This window comes from Protopterus annectens, chromosome 4.part0 (genome assembly GCF_019279795.1).
Source record: "Protopterus annectens isolate FY-2018-M chromosome 4.part0, PAN1.0, whole genome shotgun sequence".
NCBI classification, from domain to species: domain Eukaryota; kingdom Metazoa; phylum Chordata; order Ceratodontiformes; family Protopteridae; genus Protopterus; species Protopterus annectens.
The window spans coordinates 47,537,018-47,560,926 of NC_056733.1; the positions used below are offsets into that span (position 1 = coordinate 47,537,018).

The 23,909-nt window shown below is 37.9% G+C and overlaps 1 protein-coding gene across 1 annotated transcript in view; it reads right to left on the reverse strand.

Moving 5' to 3' along the window:
- Positions 1 to 23,909, reverse strand: part of RNF213 (ring finger protein 213) — a gene marked incomplete in the record, with an annotated part of 2,890,576 nt that overhangs the window by 1,887,581 nt on the left and 979,086 nt on the right. Inside the window, 1 exon segment of the mRNA XM_044069632.1 lies at positions 22,262 to 22,372. Coding sequence (XP_043925567.1) covers positions 22,262 to 22,372 — 111 coding nt within the window.

Here is a 23,909-nt window from a genome sequence, read left to right on the forward strand (position 1 = left end):
TTCCTTGCTGCAGTCTTCTGAAGGGGTAAGATATGTGGGAAGATCAAACAATGGGCTGATAGGGTCAGGTAGGGAACTAGCTAGCTTCTGGATATTATTGTCCCAATCCACTTGTCCAAAGTTATTACCAGCCAGCCAGGGAAGTGGAGGGACAAATGACTTTTGGCTGCCTCTAGACTGGGACAGTTCAGCAAAGCCTCAGGGATAAGTCAGCTGTCCTCATAAAGGAGGACCTCGGTACCCTGACTCTCTTGAGGATTACCACTCTTAGGCTGGGGATTATTCTATCAGTTACAAAAGCCATGCTGGTTCTTGCCAGAATCTCTACTTCTTTGTCTGATGACCATGCTGAAACGTTTGGCATGGCCATTACTGCACTGTCAAATATGTACACTGAGAAATTTCAAACTTGATTCTAACAAGCATTAGTTTCACCCTCTTTTTCTACCTTTTAAAGTTCATCTTTTACAATAAATAAAGCTACACTTTACATGTACTGTGAATAAGCACTACTGACATTGTAATTTTAAGATTAATATACAGCATTGCCACTGTAAGAACATATGCACCCCATAAGGCACTGTATCTTGAGGTTATACAGAACAGAGTTAACCTATTTGACTAAAATACTGGGGTACCCTAGCATTTCTAGTTTAACATTTCTAATTATTGGGTAACTAGAGGTCCATACTGAGACAGCTTTAACAAGTACAAGAAGTGCTGAACCATGAAACTGAGCATTAATGAAATTCAACTTGGCATCCTTGACAAGTCTATGAAATGCAGGCAGACAAGGCAATAGGGAGCTAGGTTAGTACCTGCTGCTCTTACTGTACTATCCACAAAGTTATGTACTAAGCACAAGGTACTATTAGCAACTGAAGGCATGGCTGCCTCCTTTGGGCAACCTTTGCAACTCAAACGTCACTTCTCATTAGGCCAGCAACATAAGGGACAAACAGTTTATGACCTTCAGAGTAAACATGGAAGATATATACACAGTCTTTCTGAATCTGTTCAGTGTCCATTCCTCCTTGTCCTAGAGGAGGAGCATCACGACCCTGTAGAGTGAGCCTTCTAAAGGGCCATCTCCAGCACTATGGAGACAACCTTCTTAAACTGCTGTTGGTTTAAGAGAGTTTAGGGCCATTCAACAACAGATTTACCTGAAAACTTAATTTCTTTACTAGCTGTTCTTAAGTTCCTTTGTGTGTAACCGCTTTAACTGTTTCACTTTCTTATTTTCTATTTTATGCTAATTTTAACAGCTTGGATCTGCATTAGTTGTTTTAAAAACAAAATTAAGTAATTTTAAGTGTTTTCCTAATTCTGACCCTAACATATCCAGGAAAAGTGTCTTAAAGCTCTTTAAGCCTATCTTCAGTAATTAGGTAAATAGCTGCACTACATATTCTGACTCAGGTGGTCTAACTACTGGAATTAAACCCCAATTTATTTTTTGTAACAGGCGTGATAGCCAGGCTAGCTCAGGAATTGTGACTACTTTAAAGCAACAGTAAAATGCTGCTAATTTCAGAGATATGGGTCATTCACCAAAAGAGCAAAGTATCTAAAGAACTGTCCCTCCCTGCCACACCTTGTTCTTGAGGTGTTCTTTTAGAATGCTGATGATCTGAGATAGTTTCAAGCCATTCAACAACACAGCTAAGTGCCTGAAGAATTCTCTCTCCCTCCCACACTATTCTTGTGTTCTTAAACTTACTGTTTCTGTTGATATCTGTCTCCTACATTAGTCTGATCTCAGAATTTCCACCCTCTCCTCTTTTACTGGTGGCCGTCAAGCAAGTAATAATGCCCAACACCCCAGCAAGGGGTGTTATGAAGTTTGATGTCACAAGCGAAGGGCCCCTACACTCCTGGAAGGTCATTATTTACACAGGAACATACACCATGGAGGGCATTAATACGCTTAGAGAATGGGCTGTCTATAAAATTGTTGTTTTACTTATTTTTTTATTACTATATTATTTTTATATTCTTTTGATGTAAAATAGTTCCTCCGCCTAATGTTTCAAAGTTGCTGAAGTATATGTAAATGGTGTTGGAAGAAGCATTTTATACCCAAAATACAACCTTTTTTTTAATCTCTAGACATTTACTTAATTTTTTGTCCCTTACTCTTAAAATGTGTGTTTTGTTGCCAGTCACTGGAGATTGAAATCATTAAATAATGACATACATTTGACTTTCAGAATTTCCTTCAGAAAATTCATGTTAACACAAATCCTGTTATTTAAGCTACTCTGTAATTTTATAAGCATACTATTTAAAATCTGCTCCTATTTTTAAGCCTTATCCAGATTTCTTGAGCTAGGAAGTCTACAACCTCTTAACTGCTGTGCCCAGTGCTCCATCGCTTTCACTCTATCTCCCTCACACACACACACACACACCCCTCGCTTTCATGCATACGCTCATATACAGACAGAAACAAAAACACATACACATATACAGACTGAAACATAAACACACACATACTCTTTCTGTCTCAGTTTTTACACTCGCTAAACAGCAAAAGCACTGCATAGCGAGTGCAAAACAATGGCTCAATCGATCTCAATCTCACTCACACGCATGCTCGCGCACACACTTTTTTTTTAATTTTCTTTTTGTTTATACATATTTTACACTCTCTAAACAGCAAAAGCACTGCTTAGGGAGTGTAAAACAATGGTGATAGCTAGTTTACTTTTTGTCCAAGCTCCATGGCAGCTTGATATGCTGCAGTGAAGTGGCGGACTCGTTTTTCAGTGGCCATTATAGCCAGATTAATACCCTGCTGGAGAACGTTTTTCAATGAGGGTGCCAATCTACAGGTCGGCTATTTTCTAAGTAAGTACTAAAGGATCACATCCTAAAGTCACTTCACTAAAGCTATTTAAACACATTTGCTATCCAACTGTATTCCATAAACTGAGAATACTGGTTGTCCATAAAGCCAATATGTGTTGCCCTTTTAAACTTGCAGTTCTTGAGATGCCTGACCTTACTGTCTTTGGAAGCTCTTCCCAGTCCCATCTTCTCTGCTCAAACTAGTGAGCACTAGAAGATAAAACTAGGAAGTTCCTCCCCTTAGACTGCTAAAGCTTGAGATACTCTCAAGTTCATATCTTCCCAACTACTTATTGCAAGATCTTTAAGATGGAAAAAAGGGGCAAATACTTCATTTTAAAATCTGCAGAACTTGGGGCAAGACTACTAATAACTAAGGAGCCCACTATATATCTTTGTATTATACTGTAATTACTTACAGCCTCTTTTGCATTTTCTTTACTCTTCTAAACACTGGATACGACAGAAGGTCAGCCTGCTAGTTTTACTTCTGTTGCAAGCCTTTTAGTATTAGCTCTCCTAAGAAAGCATACAAACTACCTTGCACTCACAAATAATGAACTTATTCAAAACACTAAATTCCATCTATGAGCTGTGCAACCAACTAATTAATGTGATGGCTTTCTTCTCATTTAAAATCTTTGCCTGTGATCTTCATACACCTCCACTACACTCCTTCACTAATCATACCAAAATGTCTTGTACTGAGGCTGCAAAAAAATCTACTTCAAAGCCTCCTAGAAATAAGATGGAGTCTCACCAAAAGTTAGGTCACTCAACCAATCTCATGCAAACCTACTATACAGAGTCACCCTGAGCAAAAACGCTCCAAAGCTGCCATTCTGAATCACAGTAAATAACAGAACTGCTTCACTAGCAAGTGACTGCATTGGCAGGTACACCAACTCGTTGCTCACAACATGGACAAAAAGAGGGTTAAAGAGAATTTCTTCCAGGTTCCAATATCTTTATTGTTAAAAAGACCCTAACTCCTGAAAAATATGACCATCACATGGTAGAGTGACATGAGGGAGTGAACGACACAAGATGAAAAACCCTGAGGGATATGCACAGACATGTATCAGAACTTTCCACATATAATACAAATGCAGGTAAGACACTGGTCCTGACTGGAACCTTCCCTCACTGCAAATAATGACTAGATACAAAGAAAAAGGGGTTCCAGTCTGTGTCAGCTTAGAAAGAGATGCCTGGCAGTCTGGCTTCCTTCATTAAGGATGGCCTGTGCCTCCCGTTCTATGACTTTCATATTCTGGCTAAAACAACTGCTGGGCATTCCAGTGTAGCTAGCATCACTTCTAAAATCAAACAACATTAAGGTGGCTCCCATCAATTCTGGAAGATTAAACTATAAATTGCCTGAAACTGAGGCGGTCTTGCACTTGGAAAACATCCATGTCTGCTACATGAAATGCAGCTTAAATAAGATTTTCATTATGCTGAAGTTTTGTGCTTTTCATGCCTTCAGACCCAATGGCAATTGTGGTGGAGTGTCCCTATTTGTCAAACATATATTACTTGCAAGCAGCGTCCTATGGACCCACAAACTTCAACTCAGTGAACTATGGACCACTCTAGATAGGTCAATAATCAACTAACAACTTGTTACAGAACACCTTATTTGTCCCCCCTAATTACCATGTAAAGCTCTTCAGTGTTCTAAATTCTCCTTATTAGCAAAGCTCCATTACTCAGGATGACTAATTGCCATTCGGTAAACTGGGGCACTTATATCTCCAATGTAGGATATGCTCAAAAATTCTTACATCTAAACACAAATTCCCTTGAGTAGTTTGTAAATAAACCTATTACAGGACACAGAATTATTGACCTGATGCTTACAAATATGAAGTCCCCAAGTCCAATCCTTCACAATTTCTTTCCCCAAACAAGTCTAATCACAGACTTGTGACCTTTTCCTTTAAAGGCACAAAAGCCCCTACAGTAAATTCCCCTGAATTTAAGGTCTACTAATGTGACAACTTCAACCTACTCTATCATGAAATATTAAAACTCAATTATAAATGCACCATACTGATCTCGACTTGAACTGAGAAAGTCTTCATCTTTTAGAAAAATGCATAAAGCTAGCAGTCCCTATCAAAATCAAATACTATTCGAAATTCAAAAACAAATCATCCTGGTGGTCCACCAGCATAAACAACCCTTACAGCAAAAGAAACTCAAATTATATAGTAGATCCAAAATACTTCTTACCAAGGACAATACGAAAAGCATTACAAAAAAACTGAACACCCAAATGGGAGGTTCACTAAAGGAGCCCATGAAATTATACTAACCTGAAGTCAAAGAAGATTACAAATATTTTTAGCTAGGTTAGAAAACTACAAAACAATACCTTATATTGCTCTGAACCTTTTCATAATGATGGTTCCTACTCTGACCCAATAGATATTGCCAATATCCTTGCAAACACATATAGTGCCAACTTCCTCCCTTGATAATTTTATCCAAAGTCATGAAATATCTGAATCCCTTCCTCTGCCCATTCTTTAAAGACCATTTACTGAAAGTGTTAACCAAGACCAAAAACACTTCCTCTGTGGAACCTGAACATATACCATGTTGCTTAATTAACAGTGTTAAACACATCCTTATAAACTCACATCTTAAACTGTTTAACATAAGTTTAACTACTAGTTTTGTCTATGACGTCAGTGGTGATGCCCATATGTAAGTGTGGCCTAACAACTGACCCAGATAATTACAGACTTATCAACTTTAAGCCTCATCTGCAAAACCATGAAACATATAACTGATCTTATAAAACTATGACATCAAGAATACTATCAGAATTGACCCCCCCTACAGTTAAGCTTTGTGAAGGCTACATTCTGTCTTCAGAATCTGGTATACATTTTCAAAAGGGTTACACAGATTATAAAAGGTGACAATAAGGTACTCACAAAGAGCATCTTGACCTGAACAAAGCTGACACAATTTCCTACAGTGGCATCATGCAGAAGCGAATACTTTAACATTTGACCCATATGTGGTAAGATGGATAGCAAGCTGGCTAAATATAACAAACAGACTGTGTGGCAGGTGCTTCATAAAAAAGTACGAGAGTTACAAGAGGTATTCTCTAGAGCCCATGCTGGAACTGCTCATTTTTGGCACTTACTTCTTAAAGGATCTCCAAGCACAGAACCAAGACCACTGGCTAACAAAATCTGCAGAGTATTGTAAACTGGGGTTTGTAATTAAGTCACCCTCTGATACCCAAACCCACCATAATGAACTCTCCCACATAACTCCTAGGGTATTAAAAATGAGCTCAAACTAAAAGCTAAAAAGTGCAGTTACACTTTTGGTAGACTATTGCTTCCATAAACAACACACCACTACAAAATGAAACTGCAGTCAAGGGACTAGGAATCTGGGTTGATAGCTACCTCACTTTTGTTCCTCAAGTGGCAATGGCTGCTAGGAAATCTTTTTATTAGCACAGTTACTCGCCAAAGAAATATTAAGGTCTAATAAGGTAATCACTCCCTTACAATCAGAATTAAGTAGACTGATAAGAGTACAATGCCGGCTTTGGGATGCATCTTCCTAAATCTAAACAATTAGATGAAATCTAAAGGTTCCCAACCAAAAAGATTAGATATCTAAAGTTCCCAGACTATCAAGAGAGACATGAGGTTTGGCTTTGCAATATAGCTGCACATTCATTAACAGCTTAATTTCATCTCTCCCAGTGTAAAAAAAGAAACTGATAGACAAGGGCCAGTAATTCCACTTGTTTTAATAAAATTCATTCACTGGCTAGTAAGTGCACTGCCTGAATGCAAGCAAAGAAGAAACTTGGAGAGCCTGCAAGAGAATTAACTAGAAAAGGTGGAGAGAGAACTGACTAGGAGGAATCCTACAGCTGTTCATCAAAAGGCAAGATTTTGGTAAGTTCAAACTACAACCACAAAAGAAGAGGTGTCCTAATTTTACACAGAAAATAAATGAGAATTCCAGAAATAGTTGACTCATACTCGCGCAATGATGGTATGCTTACTTTACTCATACTAAAACTAGATAAAAAGATGTACACTTTTGCAAACACCTACTGGATACCAGGTATTGGGACTAAAACTGTGAACAAACATTTAGACACCATAACATTAAAGTCTAAAGGTGAGTTACTATTAGCAGGCGATTTTAATTTTATCTTGTCCTCCACTGATACCGCAAGCTATAAGCCCTTCAAGATGTCCCCTGTTGCCAAGCACTTGAACACCTAAATAAAAGACAGAAACCTAACTAACATTGATGGTATAAAAATATTATCCTCCCTGAAGTATTCTCACTACTCTTACAGATCTGGCACTCAGACCAACGTAGACAAAGTCTTTGTAACCAGTTCTTTACTGGCCAAAACTGATAATGTAATGATGGCATCATTCCCTATGTCTGACCACAATGCTATTACCTTCAATGTAACACTTAATACTGACCCCTTAAACTGCCAAAGACTACCTGCTTATCAGCACAAGGTTTTAAAGAATGGTTTCTAGATGAAATAAAGCTTTAGCTAGATGCCAATAATAATGGAGAGGTTTCAGATATTATCCTATGGGGTGCATTAAAGATGGTCTTATATGGTAAAATCAAAAGTTGGTATATAAATAAAAGGAAAGAGTGGGATAAAAAAAATGGTAAACATACAAAAAGAAATCGATGAACTAAAACTTACATCAAATGACAAATCTCCATTAGCTGACATATGTAAACTAAACAAGGAATATTCAGGATATCATGCAGCATAAAATATCAATAAATCTGGAAAAAATCAGATTACAGTTCTACTCAATTAATGCCAAGAGCATGCACAGGATTGCAATTAGATCTAAATATTTAAATGTGAAAACTTTCTTGCTAAGAACATTCAAAAGAAGCTTTCCAAACACAATATTAATAACATAGATAAACCCTTTTCCTTTAAAGAATTAAAGGAACAAATAAAAAATCTTAAGACAAAAAAGGCACCAGGGCTGGATGGTCTAATTCCGGAATTTTACAAACTCTTACCTGATAATGTCTTGAAAATCTTACTCAATGTATTCCAAGAAGTTAAAACTACAGCAAACATCCCTCCCTCGTGGAAATATCTCTCCCTCGTGGAAATATTCTATCATCTCTCCCATCTTAAAACCAAATAGAGAGCCCAACTTTTGCATATCATACAGGCCCATCTCTTTGCTTAATACTGACTACAAGATATTCATGTCTATCTTGGCAGATGGATTAAATAATACTCTTTAAATATTAATTCATGAAGACCAAACTGGGTTTATCAAAAACAGAAAGGTACAAGACAACGTAATTAAATAACTGTCCTTAATAGACTTAGCAAACTAGAAAAAAAGGGCTTCCTATTTTAAGCCTTGATATAAATAAAGTTTTCTACTCCCCATGTTGGCCATATCTGTATAAAGTTCTGCAAAAATACAATTTTCCCCAAACTTTACAGGTTTAATTAAAAAACTATACAAGTCCACAGCCAATGTAAAGATTGGATCTTATCTATCTAGTCCATTCTAAATATTAAGAGGTACTAAACAGGGGTGCCCCCTCTGCCCATTACTCTTTGTCTTGGCTATTCAGCCTCTTGCAAATTATGTTAGAAATAATGACAGCCTTAGAGGATATAAAGTGTCAAATTATCCCCCAAGATACAACTGCTTGCTGATGACCTACTAATAACTTCTAATGATACTGAAAATTCAATAGATTACCTATTACATACTCTAGACTTCTTTGCAAACATCTCTGACCTAAATACATGAAAGGAGAAAAGCAGCACACAAGCAGGCCCAGGTGTCCACACTACAAAAAAAAACACATAATCCACCATGAAAAGCACTGGAGAAGCTAAGAAAGTTATTTTCTAGCATAGTTAAAATTTAATGTTCGCTATTTGTCCCAAAGACTTAATCAGAAATGATAAAATACACTTCCAAATCACTTTTAAACCATTCAAAAAAATGTGGCCAATCAGATCTCATTAATAAATCAATTAAATTCATAAAAACATTTAAAGACATACTACAAAAAATGTGCATCTCAAAGTGTCCACACAGTTTAAAACACAAGGGCATTCACCCCTGCATATTCACTTTAGTAATTTTCCTATTTTATAAGGAACATTTTAAGTTCACTATATCATTCAGACCAGGGGGGGTAAATAAGAAGCAAGTTTAATCTGCCATTCTGCCTCTCTTTGCTCAACATAATTTCTAAAGTCCCCTCTCCTAACGTCACATTTAACAACGTCCACTATAGAAAAAATACATTTCTTCCAGTTAGAACATGTCAAAGAATACTTAAAAAGGGCATTGTTACTATTTTTTGTTTTGATAGCATACAAGTGCTCTAATACCAGTTTCCTTAAACTTCTGGTAGACATGCCCAAATAAAAACTTGGGCATGTTGAACACATCACAAAATACACTAGAGGATGATGACTCAGACCTGACACTACATTCCACACCTACCAGCAAAGAAAAAACACTTTATGAACTTATTTTGGAGTAGGTGAAATACAAAGGTCTGACTGTTTTGTCAGCTAAAATTAGAGAGAGTTATAAAGTTACTAACTCTTCTAATAATTTTCCCCTGAATCCTGCTTTGTTTCCAAGGCAGGAGGATTGTCAAGGTAATTCAACACATGGAACAGCTAGTAAGTTTTTAAATGTTAGCTTTGATCCATTTGCAGGGGATATAGTTTTGGCAAATAATAACTTTGCTGCTAAAAAATAATGTCAACTCTGTTGGACAAAATGGAAAGAGGTTTGAAGCGTTATCGTGTGCTTCATGTAGAAAATAAATATTTTGAATACTGTATTAATGCTGTCATTGTACCTAAGGGTCTTCATTTTTTTAAACTACCTAATGGAGTCTCTATGGACAGCCTGTTTTATAAGGAGCTATCTACTTTCTTTGACAATGCTGGTAAAGAATTTTTAAAGCTTCTTATTAAAAACAACAGTACTGTTTTGGAAGAATTATGTGTTTCCCTGACAGAGATGGATGCCACCACTGGTGAACTACTTATTAATTGTCCAGACTCAAGATCTGAGTATGGGCAGTTGATTAAAAATGTTGAATGAGCAAATAGGTCAACGTAAAACTAAAAAAATAAACAGGGACTTAGCAGCATATACAGGGGGCAATGTTTATGGTGATTTTGTTCCCCTTTATTCTAGACCAGGCAAAGAAACAAGACCAAATGTTATTAAGGAGGCCCAGCCAGCAGTACACTCAGGTAGTGGGTCTAACACTACTGTTCCACCTTTACAGCCAGAGATGGGTTCATTAGCCGTTAGTGGTTTGGATTCAGCTTCTGTGAAGGTTGCAACTAATGTGGCTCATTCAGTAGAACAGTCCAACTATAAAGATGGTTCTAGCAGTGCAGGAGCAAGTATGAATAAATTTTCCTCTTTCTTACAAGGGGATTTCAGTTGGAAAGAAAAAAGGAAACGCAGCAGGGGATATCAGACACGTAGCAGAGGGAGAAGTATGGCTCGGAAGTAACATTGGCCTGTCCTTCTGTGAGTTCTAACAGTGAAAATCTATTTTCTTCACATTTTTTCGATCTGAAAGTGTACAAGAACTTAGTTCTGTTGCTGTTGGACTGGGCAATTCTATCTCAGTTTATAATTTGTCTGATTTTAACATTTCTGATGAGCACATTAAATTGACAAAAACTAGGATTTAATTACCAGCCCAGTAGGAGGGCGAATGTTACAAAAACTCTGATAGAACTCAAGCTCTACACTCGGAAGTTACATTTAAATTATATAATGAATGATGTTGGTCACATTTATTGTAATTTGTTTGTCAAAGCCATCCACCTTTAAAACAGGGAGAGTGTATCTTGCGATGTGTTCAACATGCCTGAGTTTTTATGTGGGCATGTCTACCAGAAGTTTAAGGAAATGGGTATTAGAGCACTTGTATGTTATAAAAAAAAAATTAGTAACAATGCCCTTTTTAAGCATTCTTTGACGTGTTCTAACTGGAAGACATTTATTTTTTCTATAGTGGAAGTTGTTAAACATGACCTTAGGGGAGGGGACTTCAGAAATTATGTTGAACAAAGAGAGGCAGAATGGCAGATTAAACTTGCTTATTTACCCCCTGGTCTGAATGATATGGTGAACTTAGAATGTTTCTTAAAAAATAAGAAAAATTACTAAAGTGAATACACAGGGGTGAATGCTCTTGTGTTTTAAACTATGTTAACTGTATGGACACTTTGAGATGCACATTTTTTGCAGTATGTCTTTAAATGTTTTTTATGTATTTAATTGATTTATTAATGCGATGATCTGATTGGTCAAATATTTTTTGAATGGTTTAAAAGTGATTTGTAAGTATATTTTATTATTTCTGATTTAGTCTTTGGGATGAACAGCGAACATTAAAATTTAACTATCTCTGGTGTAAAATTCAATCACAACAAAACTCAAGCACTTCGAGTAAATCAAAATGTTACTATGAAACTTAGATCAAAAAGAGAGAAACTGGAAGGGACTGTACATTAAATATCTAGGTATCATTACTGAATCTAATTATAAAAAAAATCACACACATTTAATTACCAGCAACTTATAAACTCAATTACTAGTCTAACAGACTGTTAGAACAGACTCTTCACATTTGAAGACAAACTAACTTTAATCAAAATGATACAGTTACCTAAAATTTTATTCACTGGCCAAGCTCTAATAATTTCCCCACCTGTCAAAATTAAACAGAAAATTAATAACTTATTGCTCAACTGTTTTAAACTGTTTAAAGTTGTTTTTGCACCTGCACTTTTAAGTTTGTCCTGTTTGTTGCATTTAGCTGTTGAGGCTACACACTCAAGTGCGCTAGCCTGTGTTAAATATTTATTGCATTTTCCTGCTGTTTGTTGCAAAAAACCCCCCAAAAAAACAAAAAAACAAACAAAAAAACAAATAAATTATCCTTGTTTCCCGTCTTTCCTAACCTAGAGTAGTCCAAATACAGGCTTTGCTGTATTCTGGACTTTTGGAAAGTTCCTGTGTTGCCCATTTCCTTTCTTGGATAGAGGGAGGTTTCTTTGTTCACCAGTGGCAGTGGGGAGCTTGGAGCAGCCTATCTGTCCCTGGAGGTGTGTTCCCAGCGCAAGAATCTGGTAGTCTGTTGGCCGTTTTGGGCCAATTTCTAGCTCTTTCAAGTTCGCCTGTATAAAACCCGCTGTAGCGAGGCTTTGCGTGATTTTGTGCATAGCGCGGCATCGAGCAGCGCCGCTTAATTGGGTTTGAGCCATTCTCGGCTCCACAAAGTCTGCTCTTCACTTTTTTCCTCAGAACTGATCTAGTTCTCATAATAAACACCCTATTCCTACGCTAAAGCAATTAGATAAGTCAGCACTAAAAAATTAAAAGCACTACAACCTCACAAACTCCCCTTGAGTAACTTGTTCCCCATTGGCCCTTTTTTTCAATTATAAAGGAATTCCCAATGCTATTCTAGCATGTCCAAAGGTCAGTTGTCAATCTCCTCTCCGGTCCAGCTGGTGAACCTGGGAATCTTGAGGCAATGTTACAACTGCCTCATGTACACAGACAACCCTCTCCTCCTCCCAACAAATTCCAACACATGTGAGAAATGCAACCATATAGCCAAACTGGAGGCTAAGCTCTCTCATCTCAGTACTAGCGTAACCAGTCAGGAGGAGAAGGAAACCATACTCACTACAATTCCAGTCTCACATAGACCTACCACGACAGCAAACCAAACACAAACACACAAAAACATACTTGGAGGCTCTAAATAAAAATCTGCCTAAGCAGCAGAGACCTCCAAAGCAGACACCCAAGCAACAGCTACCCCAAAACAAAACACGTGCAACACATAGCTCACAAAGCCAGTGTGCCGAACAGTCACAGCCCTTAAGGCTAAACAACACACCTGATACACTTGTAATAGGTGACTCTATCATCAGGCACACTGATGTCCCGCTCACCAGGCTGAACAAGGAGAAGGTCACGGTGAGCTGCCTGTCGAGCGCTAGGATCCGCCACATAACACAAGCACTCAGGTCACTCCAAGGCAAGTACAAATATGACTCAGTCATTGTCCATGCTGGTGTGAATGACCTGAGACGTACCTCCCTGGACTACATGAAAAGAGACATAGAGGAGCTCTCTGAGCATGAAGCCCAGGCCAGTATGACCCTGACCTTGAGTAGCATCTTACCCTCACCAAGAATGATGCCACAGTATGAAGACAAGATTATCAATGTCAACAATTGGCTTAAGTATTGGTGTCATTCAAAAGGGATCCAATGCCTGTCAGCCTGGGATGACATGCTCGACAAGCCATGATGCTTCGCTAGGGACGGCTTGCACCTTCACCCCTGTGCTTTCGGATATTGGCAAAGGCTCTTGCTACCCCCATAGTGCCTTTTTTAGGCAAGGCTCAAAAGACAAACCCACCTCCATAGGTATCACAACGGATAAGAAACTAAGTGTAATGCTACTCAACGCCAGAAGTCTAAACCTCAAGATGCACGCACTCAAAACTCTCCTTAGCATGGAGAACATCGATATCTGTGCAGTAACAGAAACCTGGTTCAAGGCTATCGAGAGCACCCCAGCACTACCAGGTTATACCTCATACCATGCTTTTCGGCCCCAAAACTTGGACCGAACCACAAAAGGAGGGGGAGTATCAATATTCGTCAAAGATACCCACACCTCCAGGTTGGTGGTATAGCACGAAGCATCAGAGACTATCCATGTGCAACTAACAGTGGGTAAAACTGCCTTCCAGTTTATAGCCTGCTACAGACCACCCTCCCAAACCCAGGAACCCCACTCGGCCTTGCTGAGAACACTGGAAAATATGAAGGTCTCTCCAAACACCATTATATTGGGTGACTTCAACTACCCAACCATAGACCGGGAGCATTACTCTAGCTCCAACACCCTAGCCCAAAGGTTCCTAGAATTTATAAACTCAAATGCTATGGAACAACTTGTTACCACTCCCACAAGAGGGGAAAACATACTGGACCTGATCATCACCAACATGGGGACTCTATGCTACAGACCAGAAGTGTATCCCTCACTGGTAAGATCAGACCATAAACTAATCTCACTGGATATTCACATCCCGACCCCACCCCATGCCCAGAAAACCATAGTGATAAACTTCTCTAAAGCAAATTTCACACTCCTCAAAACCGAGGTGGAATCCTTCAAAGCCCCCGGACCTGTGGATAATACGGCCCAGACCACAAAATCCTTTATAAACGCATTCTATGAACACCTTCAGGAATGCATGGATCATGCAATCCCAAATAAAACCAAGACCCAATCCTCCAAAGGCAGACGTCCTGTCTGGTGGACCCCAGCCATAAACAAACTATACAATAGAAGGAGGAAGCTACTACATGACAGAGCAAAATCCCAAAAAGGGAAGGCATCTCTGATCAGTATTAGCAAAAAACTACGGGCACTCATAAAATTGTTTAAGGCCAGCTTCGAGAGAAAAATTGCACAGGACACTAAGGATAATCACAAGGCTTTCTTTAGTTATGTTAGGAACCTGAGTGGGAATTCCCAGATATGCTCAGAATTAGTAAAAAATGACAAAAAATACTCCGAACCCACAGATATTGCCAACATCCTAGCTGAAAGGTTCAGCGCAAACTTCTCCCCCCCCTCCCCACCAAAAGGGCTAATATCTATCCCAGCAGAGTGCTGCCCCCCTGACATCTCAGATGCTCAGGTAAGAGCTGCCCTCTCCAAAGCAAGAAACACAGCATCAATGGGACCAGACGGTGTCCTGGGCTGCGTCCTACATGAACTCCAAGAGCAGCTAAACCCAAACCTAAAACTACTGTTCAATCTCAGCTTTCTACAGGATATGTACCCAAAGAGTGGCGTACAGCAACAGTGGTCCCTCTCCACAAAGGTGGTGCCTCTACGGACCATGGAAACTATCGCCCCATAAGTCTCACTAGCTTGGTCTGCAAAGCTATGGAAAGGATCATCATGGACCTTATAAATAAAGATACTGGGGACCTACAGACACTAGATCCTACCCAGTTCGGCTTTGTTAAGGGCAGATCCTGCCTCTTAAACCTGGTTGATTTCTTTGAAACAGTCACCAAGGCCATTGACAAGGGAAAGGTGGTCCACACAGCCTACCTGGACCTCGCAAAAGCCTTCGAAACAATACCCCACTCGGGCATTATAGATAAGATCACCAGCTTAAATATAAACCCCTATGTCACTAGATGGGTTGCAAACTGGCTCAAGGACAGAACCCACATGGTTAGAATAGCTGGAGCCATGTCAGACTCCAAACCAGTTACAAGTGGCGTCCCACAAGGCTCAGTCTTGGGACCTCTCTTGTTCGGTATATATTTCTTGGAGGTACAGGCCAACATGGAAGGACTGTGGCTGACCAAGTTCGCAAGATGACTGCAAACTGGGTGCCATAATAGACTCTCCAGCGACACAAACATCCTCCAAAACGGCCTCATAGAAACAGACAACTGGTGCCAGAGCCATGGCCTCAAGCTAAACCCCAAAAAGTGTATAGTCATCCCCTTTGACAAAAACAAAGTGCCCACAAATTACCACATAGGTGGTAATCCATTAAGTACAGAAGAAGTAATTAGGGACCTGGGGACCCAAGTTGATAGCAATCTCTCATTTGACAACCACTTAGCCAAAGTGGTTAGAAAAACATTTTATATAGCCCGCCTAATCATGAAGGGATTCACATCTAGATCAGGGGAGGTCATCGTGCCTCTTTGCTCATCCCTCATCAGGCCCATAATTGAGTACAATGCCCCTTTTGGGATGTACCTTACGAGACACCTACAGCAACTGGAAAGACCCCAAAAGTACCTCACCAAGAGGATCAAGGGGCTCAAACAGATGCCGTATGCTGCCCGGTTAAAGAAACTCCAGCTCTACTCAGTGGCATACCACCTGCTCAGAGGTGATCTGTGCCTGACGTATAAAGCCATGTCCAACCCGGAATTAATGGACATGCTGCACCTCAGAAAATCCAAATCCCATCGAGCTACGCGCTCGAAGGACTTAAACCTCAGCACTGAAATAAATAGGACATGCTGGAGGGACAGTTTCATAACCCAGAGGCTCCCTTCACTCTGGAATAAAATCCCAATCTAGGTTAGGCAGAGTCCCTTATTGACTCTCTTCAAGATGAATCTTGATGAGTGGATGAGAGATCGTAGGTTTACCCCGGGTATCACTTCTGTGTCACTGTTAGACAGAGGCACAGTATACTAACCTCGAAAAAGGGCATAACAAAATTAATTTAAAATGGGTGGCGAAAGCCATACACACTCTGGCTAGGCTTATAAATGCCCTAGGGCAGATAGCCTAGTATGAACCTATGAACTTCCTTTGGTATCCCAAAAAAATAAGACTTTATCTTCTCTGGCACACCACAAGCTGGGATGAAGGAGGTATAGGATTTTCAAATATTGATTTTTATTTAAACTCCGCATTTATTAACACAGTGTTGCTTTGGAATAATACTTCTTATACATCATATTGGAAATCAAAACATGAAACTTTACTTCTTAATGGTAAATGGACATTGGTTGAACCATATACATACAAACATCTTTATATGGATTTTAAAAATACACATTCAAAGTGAAAGGTCAAAACTTGTTCTCACACTGCTTATAAACCAAATATTGCTGTTGTTTAAAAAAGCTTATGTTTTCTAATCAATTAAGAATTTATTAATAATTATGTTTTCTGTGGTGGTGCTGCGGTAGCATTGTCGCCTCACAGTAAGACGCTGTCTGGTTCGATTCTCAGCTAGAGTGTCTTCTGCGTGGAGACATGCGTGAATGGGCATACCTTCATTGAAGGTTGTGAGTCAGGGCTGGCAACTCGGCACGTAAAAATCAACTGCCAATCATTAGCGGACCGGAGTTCCACTGTGGTGACCCCTAACCGGGAAAAATCGAAAGACACATACATACATACACAAATTAATGTTTGATATCTTTTGATACTCAGAAAACGTTAGAATTTAAGAAGGGTGAACTATTATATTGGACTCAATTTCTCTCAGCTAATAAAATAAGTTCTGCAGACTATTTAATCAGCAGATATAGTTTGCAAAATTGCAATTGGCTGGACATCCAAACTTGTAAGGATTTTATACATACTAAGCTCATACCCTCATTACAGGCACAATAAGAGTAACTTAAAAATCTTGGATTTTATCTCAACAATTATAGCTCACTCAGGAATACTTCATACATATCTATTACTTATAAAATTCTCAGAACTGATTTTAGCAAAACAAATGTTTCTTTTTGGAATTATTCAAGTGAAGTTAATAGACAAGTATTCTCAGAAAAAGATAAAAAATGTTGTTTACAGTCCGTGAAGGAATCCACATCCACTTCCCTGTTCTGGCACGTATACACATGGAAATGTTTACATAAATGTTTTTTCACTCCACATAGACTAGCAATAATGTACAAGAAAGATGAAATGAAATGCTGGAGATGTGGACACCCTGATGCTGACTGGATACATATAGTTGTTAATTGCAAAATAATTTCCCCATTTTGGTTAGGCTTTAAATATCTTTGTAAAGCTCTATGGAATGACAACAGTATAATTTCTGACCCCCTTATCCTTTTCAATGTCCCTGATCATGAAGTCATTCCTAAAAACCAAACATTTTTACTATAGTCTATCCTCTCTATAGCAAGGAAATTTGTTACTAAAAATTGGAAATCCCAATTGACTCCTGTCTTTAAAGTTCAGTTTATTCATCTTGCGAAATACATTTGTAAGAAAGATATTGCTACTATAAAAGCAAGGACTAATAACACAACCCATCATGTAATTGCTTGGACAAAATTGTATAATCTGTTAGAGAAATAGTAAGCGTTCTCCTATTTATATTGCTTTTTTAGTTGTTATGGACATTGTATATAGTTTACTTGTTTTTTTCTTGTTACTATACTGTCAAGCTACTGTGTTATAAAATGAATAAAAACATTTTGGGGGAAAAAAGCAGTTCAAGTTTCAGCTCCGGTACAACAGATAGCTTCCAGTAATTCAGAGAAAAATATGTCAAATGTGCTCAGATAAATAAATGAAACACTGAAGAAATAAATCAACTCAAATAACAAAAGGATGGAAAAAAGTGGAAGAGGCTTTGAACAGCTATTCAGATAAACTGATAAAACTGGAAAAAATCAGAAATGAAAAAGAACAAAAGGTTGGCTGAACATGAGACTGCTCAGAAAAAGTTGTTTCAAAACACTGTACAGCTACAGGGCTGAGCACACAAAGCAAACCTGAGATTTTCTGCATACCAGAGAAACTGGAAGGAAAAGACCATTAATTTTATGAAAGCCCAAATAAGTTACTAGATTAGTATTCTATAACAGGAATTTTTATTTATTTATTTTTTATTTTAATTGTTAACCGGGCTAGTCCAACTGGATATATTTCCATTTTCAGTGGAGGCCCGGGGAGAAAAGCTCCACAGTATCATTAAAACATTTATAATGTACAAGTATAAGAAGGAAAAAAAAAACACAAAATAATCTTGTTGATAAAAATAATGAGAGATCAGTAGTTACAAAGTCATACAATTTAAGCAAACATAGTATTCAGATAGAATTCTCACAGAAATATAAAGAAAAAGTATTTAGTTAAATGTAGATAGACAGCATTTGTCAAGGAGAAATCAGCTAAATATGAAACACAATAAGACTTTCTTGCATTAAGATATGTGAGGTTGTTTACACTATGTTCATAGTTTAATACATCTGCTATTTGCAACAAAAACTTGAGGCAGTTACCACTGCTTAAGGTAAGTGGAGAGAAAAAGGAGAGGGGAGGCAGTATAGGGAACATGGTAAAAGCGAGAGCAGACAAATTAGAAAGGGTAACAGCAAGGGCAAAGCCAATGTGTTTTAAGATGTTGCTTCAGCCTTTTTTTAAAGAGCGGGAAGGAGGGAAGTGCAGTTAGATCTGATGGCAACATGTTCCAATGTTTTCCAGCAGTACTTGAAAACAAGGAATCACCTGCCAATTTATTAGACTTGCTAATGCTAGCTAGGAGTTTAGTGGAAGAGCGTAAGAAATTGAGGTTTGTATAGGGGGCAATAAGGTTAGAGAGTATCGGTGTGTTGTTAGGTTGGTAGAAAATCGTATGAACAAAAGTAAGTTGGGAAAGTAGCAAGATGTTTTGTAGTTCAAGCCAGTCTAGCTGCTGTAGGTTCAGACAATGAGTTCTAAAGGGGTTTCCAGTTGCAAATTTGGCAATATTGTTATAGGAGTTAGCTAGTTTAGTAAGATTATTTTTCTTTAGGTTAGTAAACATGGGGAAAGCATAGAGAAGAGTGGAGACTAGATGAGAGTGGGCAATGGTAGTTTTGGCTATAGGGATTAAGAAGGGTTTTATTTTATACAGGAAGCCCAATTTTCTATTTACACTTTTTATTGTGTTGTTTATATGATTGTCAAATGTTAGGTTATTGTCAATTATGACTCCTAATAGTTTGGTGGTAGAGTCAGGGTTTATAAAGGTGCCATTATTTGACTTGATAGAGAAATTGATTGGGGGGGGGCTTACTGTTAGGTGAGAAGAGTAACAGCTTGTTTTTTTTGCATTCAAAAGGAGGCAACGTTTTAAGAACCATTCCTCGACTAAGTTAAATACTGTCCGGGTTAGGGATTGTAGTTCAGATATGGAGTTGGCAGAACATATGAGTGTGGAGTCATCTGCATATTGTATACAGGTAGCTTGAGGGATTTCTAAGTGAAGGTTGTTGATGAACACTGAGAATAGAAGTGGACCTGAGGGACTCCAAGGGACACTGGCAGGTGGGGGGATAGTTTATTCTCCCAGAGGACTGCTTGTTGCCTATTGTTAAGGTAGGACTTAAACCATGGGTGTAAGAGTTTATTAATGCTAGACCAGAACTTCTGTGGATTGTTACGGTGAGATTGCTGTAGTTTACAGTAGTAGTTTTTTTTGTCGTTAAGTATAGCTTTTTTGTAGTATTTCTTATCTGTCTAAATGTTTGATGGTCTAAGATATTTTTGGATGCTCTCCACTTGGCCCATGATTTATTCCTGAGCAATAGGAGTTGTCTAGTTTCTTTTGAAAGCCAGGGGGCAGGTATGGACTTAATTCTGATAGATCGTTTGGGAGCATGCTTGTCAAGGATAGTTAAGAATTTAGAGTTAAAATATTTCATGGCCTCCTCAAGAGGGAGAGTTTTTAGAGGGTACCAGCTGCAGGCATCAAGTTCATTTTGGAACTTTGATCCTCCAGGAAAGAATATCTTGTTATATGGAATTGTTACCTAAAAGGGCATATTGTGTGTATGGTCCAAACCTGCACACGAGAAAGCAGCCAAGACCTGTATTAGCAAAGATGCAATCATACTAGCAGAAAAAGTTGAACTCTACAAAACTGCAACAGAGGCCAAGTACAAATAACCGTAGATTGCTATGTTTGCGGAAAATGATTATTCACTGTACACCATGAAAAAGAGAATCAAATTTATTCCAGCAAATAAGGAACGCTGAAAGGCAAGTGTGAGATTCAAACTGCTGTATCTGTCCTCAGGATATTCTTTCCTGGAGGATCAAAGTAATTTTTTAAACACCTTTATTAAGTTATCACTTAAGACAGAGGCAAATATACATTAACAGAAAACAATCTATTTTAACAGTTTCCATTTAAATAAAATAGACATCACATATATTTTCTTTGCTATCATCATCAGTCGAATATTACACAAATTACGTTGGGAGGGTGGCCTAATGGTTAAGGTGTTTGCCTTACAAACACAAGGTGCAGGGTTTGAGTCTCACAAGGGATAATTGGCTAGGCTTAAAATGGCTCACAAGGGCAGTTAGCTTAGTAATAACCTATGAACCTATTAATATGCACGTACTGTTCCCAAAATGTACATTTACTTCTATGCGAGTTGTTCCTTATTTTTTCTAAAGCTCCCTCTTCCAGTTTTTTTATTTCTTTTATAATATTCAATACTTCAGATGCAGTTGGTGTAGATTTTCATTTCTATTTTCTAGTGAGTAATTATGTTGGCTGCCAAAAAAGCAAACTTAATAAGGGCCTTAGTATAACTAGGCACTTCAGGCCTTGTACCCCCTTGTATATATATATATATATATATATATATATATATATATATATATATATATATATATATACACACACATATATATATATATATATATATATATATATATATATATATATACATATATATATATATATATATATATATATATATGTATATATAAATATATATATAGATATATATATGTAGAGATTAAGCTGCAAGGAATAGTCAACTTTGTAATAGACTAATTGCTGTCTCATCATCTAGTATTAATCCTGTGCAAGTGTAAGAGTTAACAATAAAGAACAAATCTGGTTGTTTATGTTTCACATTTGGTGCTAGTAACATGAAGAGTGTAAGAATTGTAAAATAATATTGGAGAATATAAATGTTCTATGTAAAAGAAGTTATAAGAGTCTATATAACGTGCAATTAGCTTAACAGATGGTGTACTTCTTTAAGGAGTAGCTATTGCTGAAAGAGGACTGCATATCTGGATATGGAAATAATTTAAATAAGAGAGGGTAAAGGATAAGAACAAAACTGAGCTAGCAGTGAAATGCAGTGGCAATCAGATTACACATGTGCAGATTGGAAATTATGGAACTATATGTCATTTTAACCAAGTGTGTATCTGCAATGTAAACAAATAGAAAAAAAGTAAACGAACATTTGAAAGACCACAGCAGGAGAGAGAGAGAGAGAGACACACAGACACCATTACATACAAATAATCAGCTTGTGCTAAAATGCCAGCACAAAAGTAAGTAAGGATTCCACACTGAGTCAAAAATGTTACAGGAACAGATGGATTATATTAGGGAGGCAGCCTTTAAACAAAAATAAAAGTAACAACTAGGAGATTGGTGAACAATTATAAGTGTAACAAAGTATATAATTATACTGGACAATCTAATGGAGCTGTTCAGAAGTGTGCTTAAAATATAGTAGAATTTGTAAAACATTGTGCTGGTAGTAAAACAAAAAATATCTACAGCTCATGAGTATGACATTTTAAGAATTATGACTTTATGCCTTGATTATGATGAATCCAGTGTTCCAGCTGAGCAAACAGAGATGCTAAATAATGTAAAACTCATGCATACATTACAGTGAGTTACTTGTACTGGTTTAGAAACCAGCAACTACAACTGCTTAAAATTTCTACAAAAAAATAAAATATACGAATATATACAGATTTTTTTTTACCTGAACAGCTGTAATAGCACACTTTTCAAAACATCCAGATATCAAACTGTTCAGCTTGTTTAGTGTATCATACTCTTTGCAGTACAATGAAATCAAGGAAACAGGATCCACCTGAGGGAAGAAAACATCAAACCAAACTGTTATAAACAAGTATTTCACACTGATGAAACACTATTTCATACTGACACCTAACACAGAAAAACAGTTGCAGAACTCTGTACTTGCAAAGACTTGAAGATGGGAGAAATGAAGCAAGGTACTATTACAGCAACAAGCTAGACATACTAATTTGGAAACAGAGATGCTGCAAAAAAAATTACTTCGATGATCTTCAGTTTTAACCAATGTGGCAGCCCAAGAGATAAGGCTGTCTTTCAGGAAAGAGAGTTATAATTTGATCAGTGATTACTATATTTGGGATGTATTCACTTTGTGAAACACACAGCATCAGCTTCTGACTATTTTTTCATTGTAAGTCTTATATTGTGTTATCTATTGCAGGACTCTCTCACAAATGTTTTCTACTGGCCTGAGCTGTTACGTGCCTTACACATAATCTTTAAGGGAAGGTGTTCTATTCAGCTCTTCTAAGCAAAAGACAACAGCAGCAGCTACACAAACAACGAGTTTAATAACTCTCACATTGTAAAATCTAACATAATACAGACTAAAGTAGCAACAAGATTGTAAATCCAAATGTAAAATCAACAAGGGTACAGTTTAGGAGCACTTGCTGTCCAAGCAATATAAACAGCAAAGATCTACTTTTATGGTCACTACCTCAGAACTGCAAAATGCTAATTCATAACAGCTTTTTGGCAACCTTTGGGCAGAATCCTAAGCCATTCCTCAAGCAATTTGGCTAGGCAGATATTACAAAATACAACTTTAACAGTGCTGTACATAAAAGCCTGGGTTACCACTGGACTAGCCGTACAGCCTGTAAATAGTAGTAAATGTGTTTTTACCTGCCACTTCCACAATCACCAAAGCAGCAACATTCCTAAAACATACAGCACAAGTGTCTCTCTATTTTAACTCACTTGATTATTCAACCCGCTATAATCTCTTACTCCCCTATTTCCCTCAAAATTCCCTATTCTGCTGCACCTACAGACCACCTCACATTCTATGCTACTCAAACACGCAAGCAATGGGGTTACAGAAAAGATGAAGTCTGGAGATAAATGAGGGAGATTCAAAGGGCAAAAAGCAGCAAGACAGGATAGCAAGATGGCTAGTCAGACATGAAGGGTCAAAGATGGAATGGGAAGAACTGGCAACAGAAGTCCAGGAAAAGTACAGTTGTGTACACTTACCATAAATGTAGATGTTCGAGTGTATTCACTGTTGCAGTCATTGCATTTGGGTAAACCGCTGGCAGGTTGCCCTCAGTCGGCCTGAATAACAATGTCTTGGGTCCTGCGTCGGTTGCTGTCTCCTCTTCCATGACGTCAGGTCATCAGGGGTAGAAAACATGCAGCCAACGCCATTTTATTCAGTTTTTCTTGCCCCAGATGTCAGGTGCCCCCAAATGGGGAGCAAAAAAAAAAAAATATATATATATATTATAAATAAATAAACAGAAATATATAAAAATGCACTTTTAGCAACATAAACTTTACCTTCATCTAAAAGCAAATACACC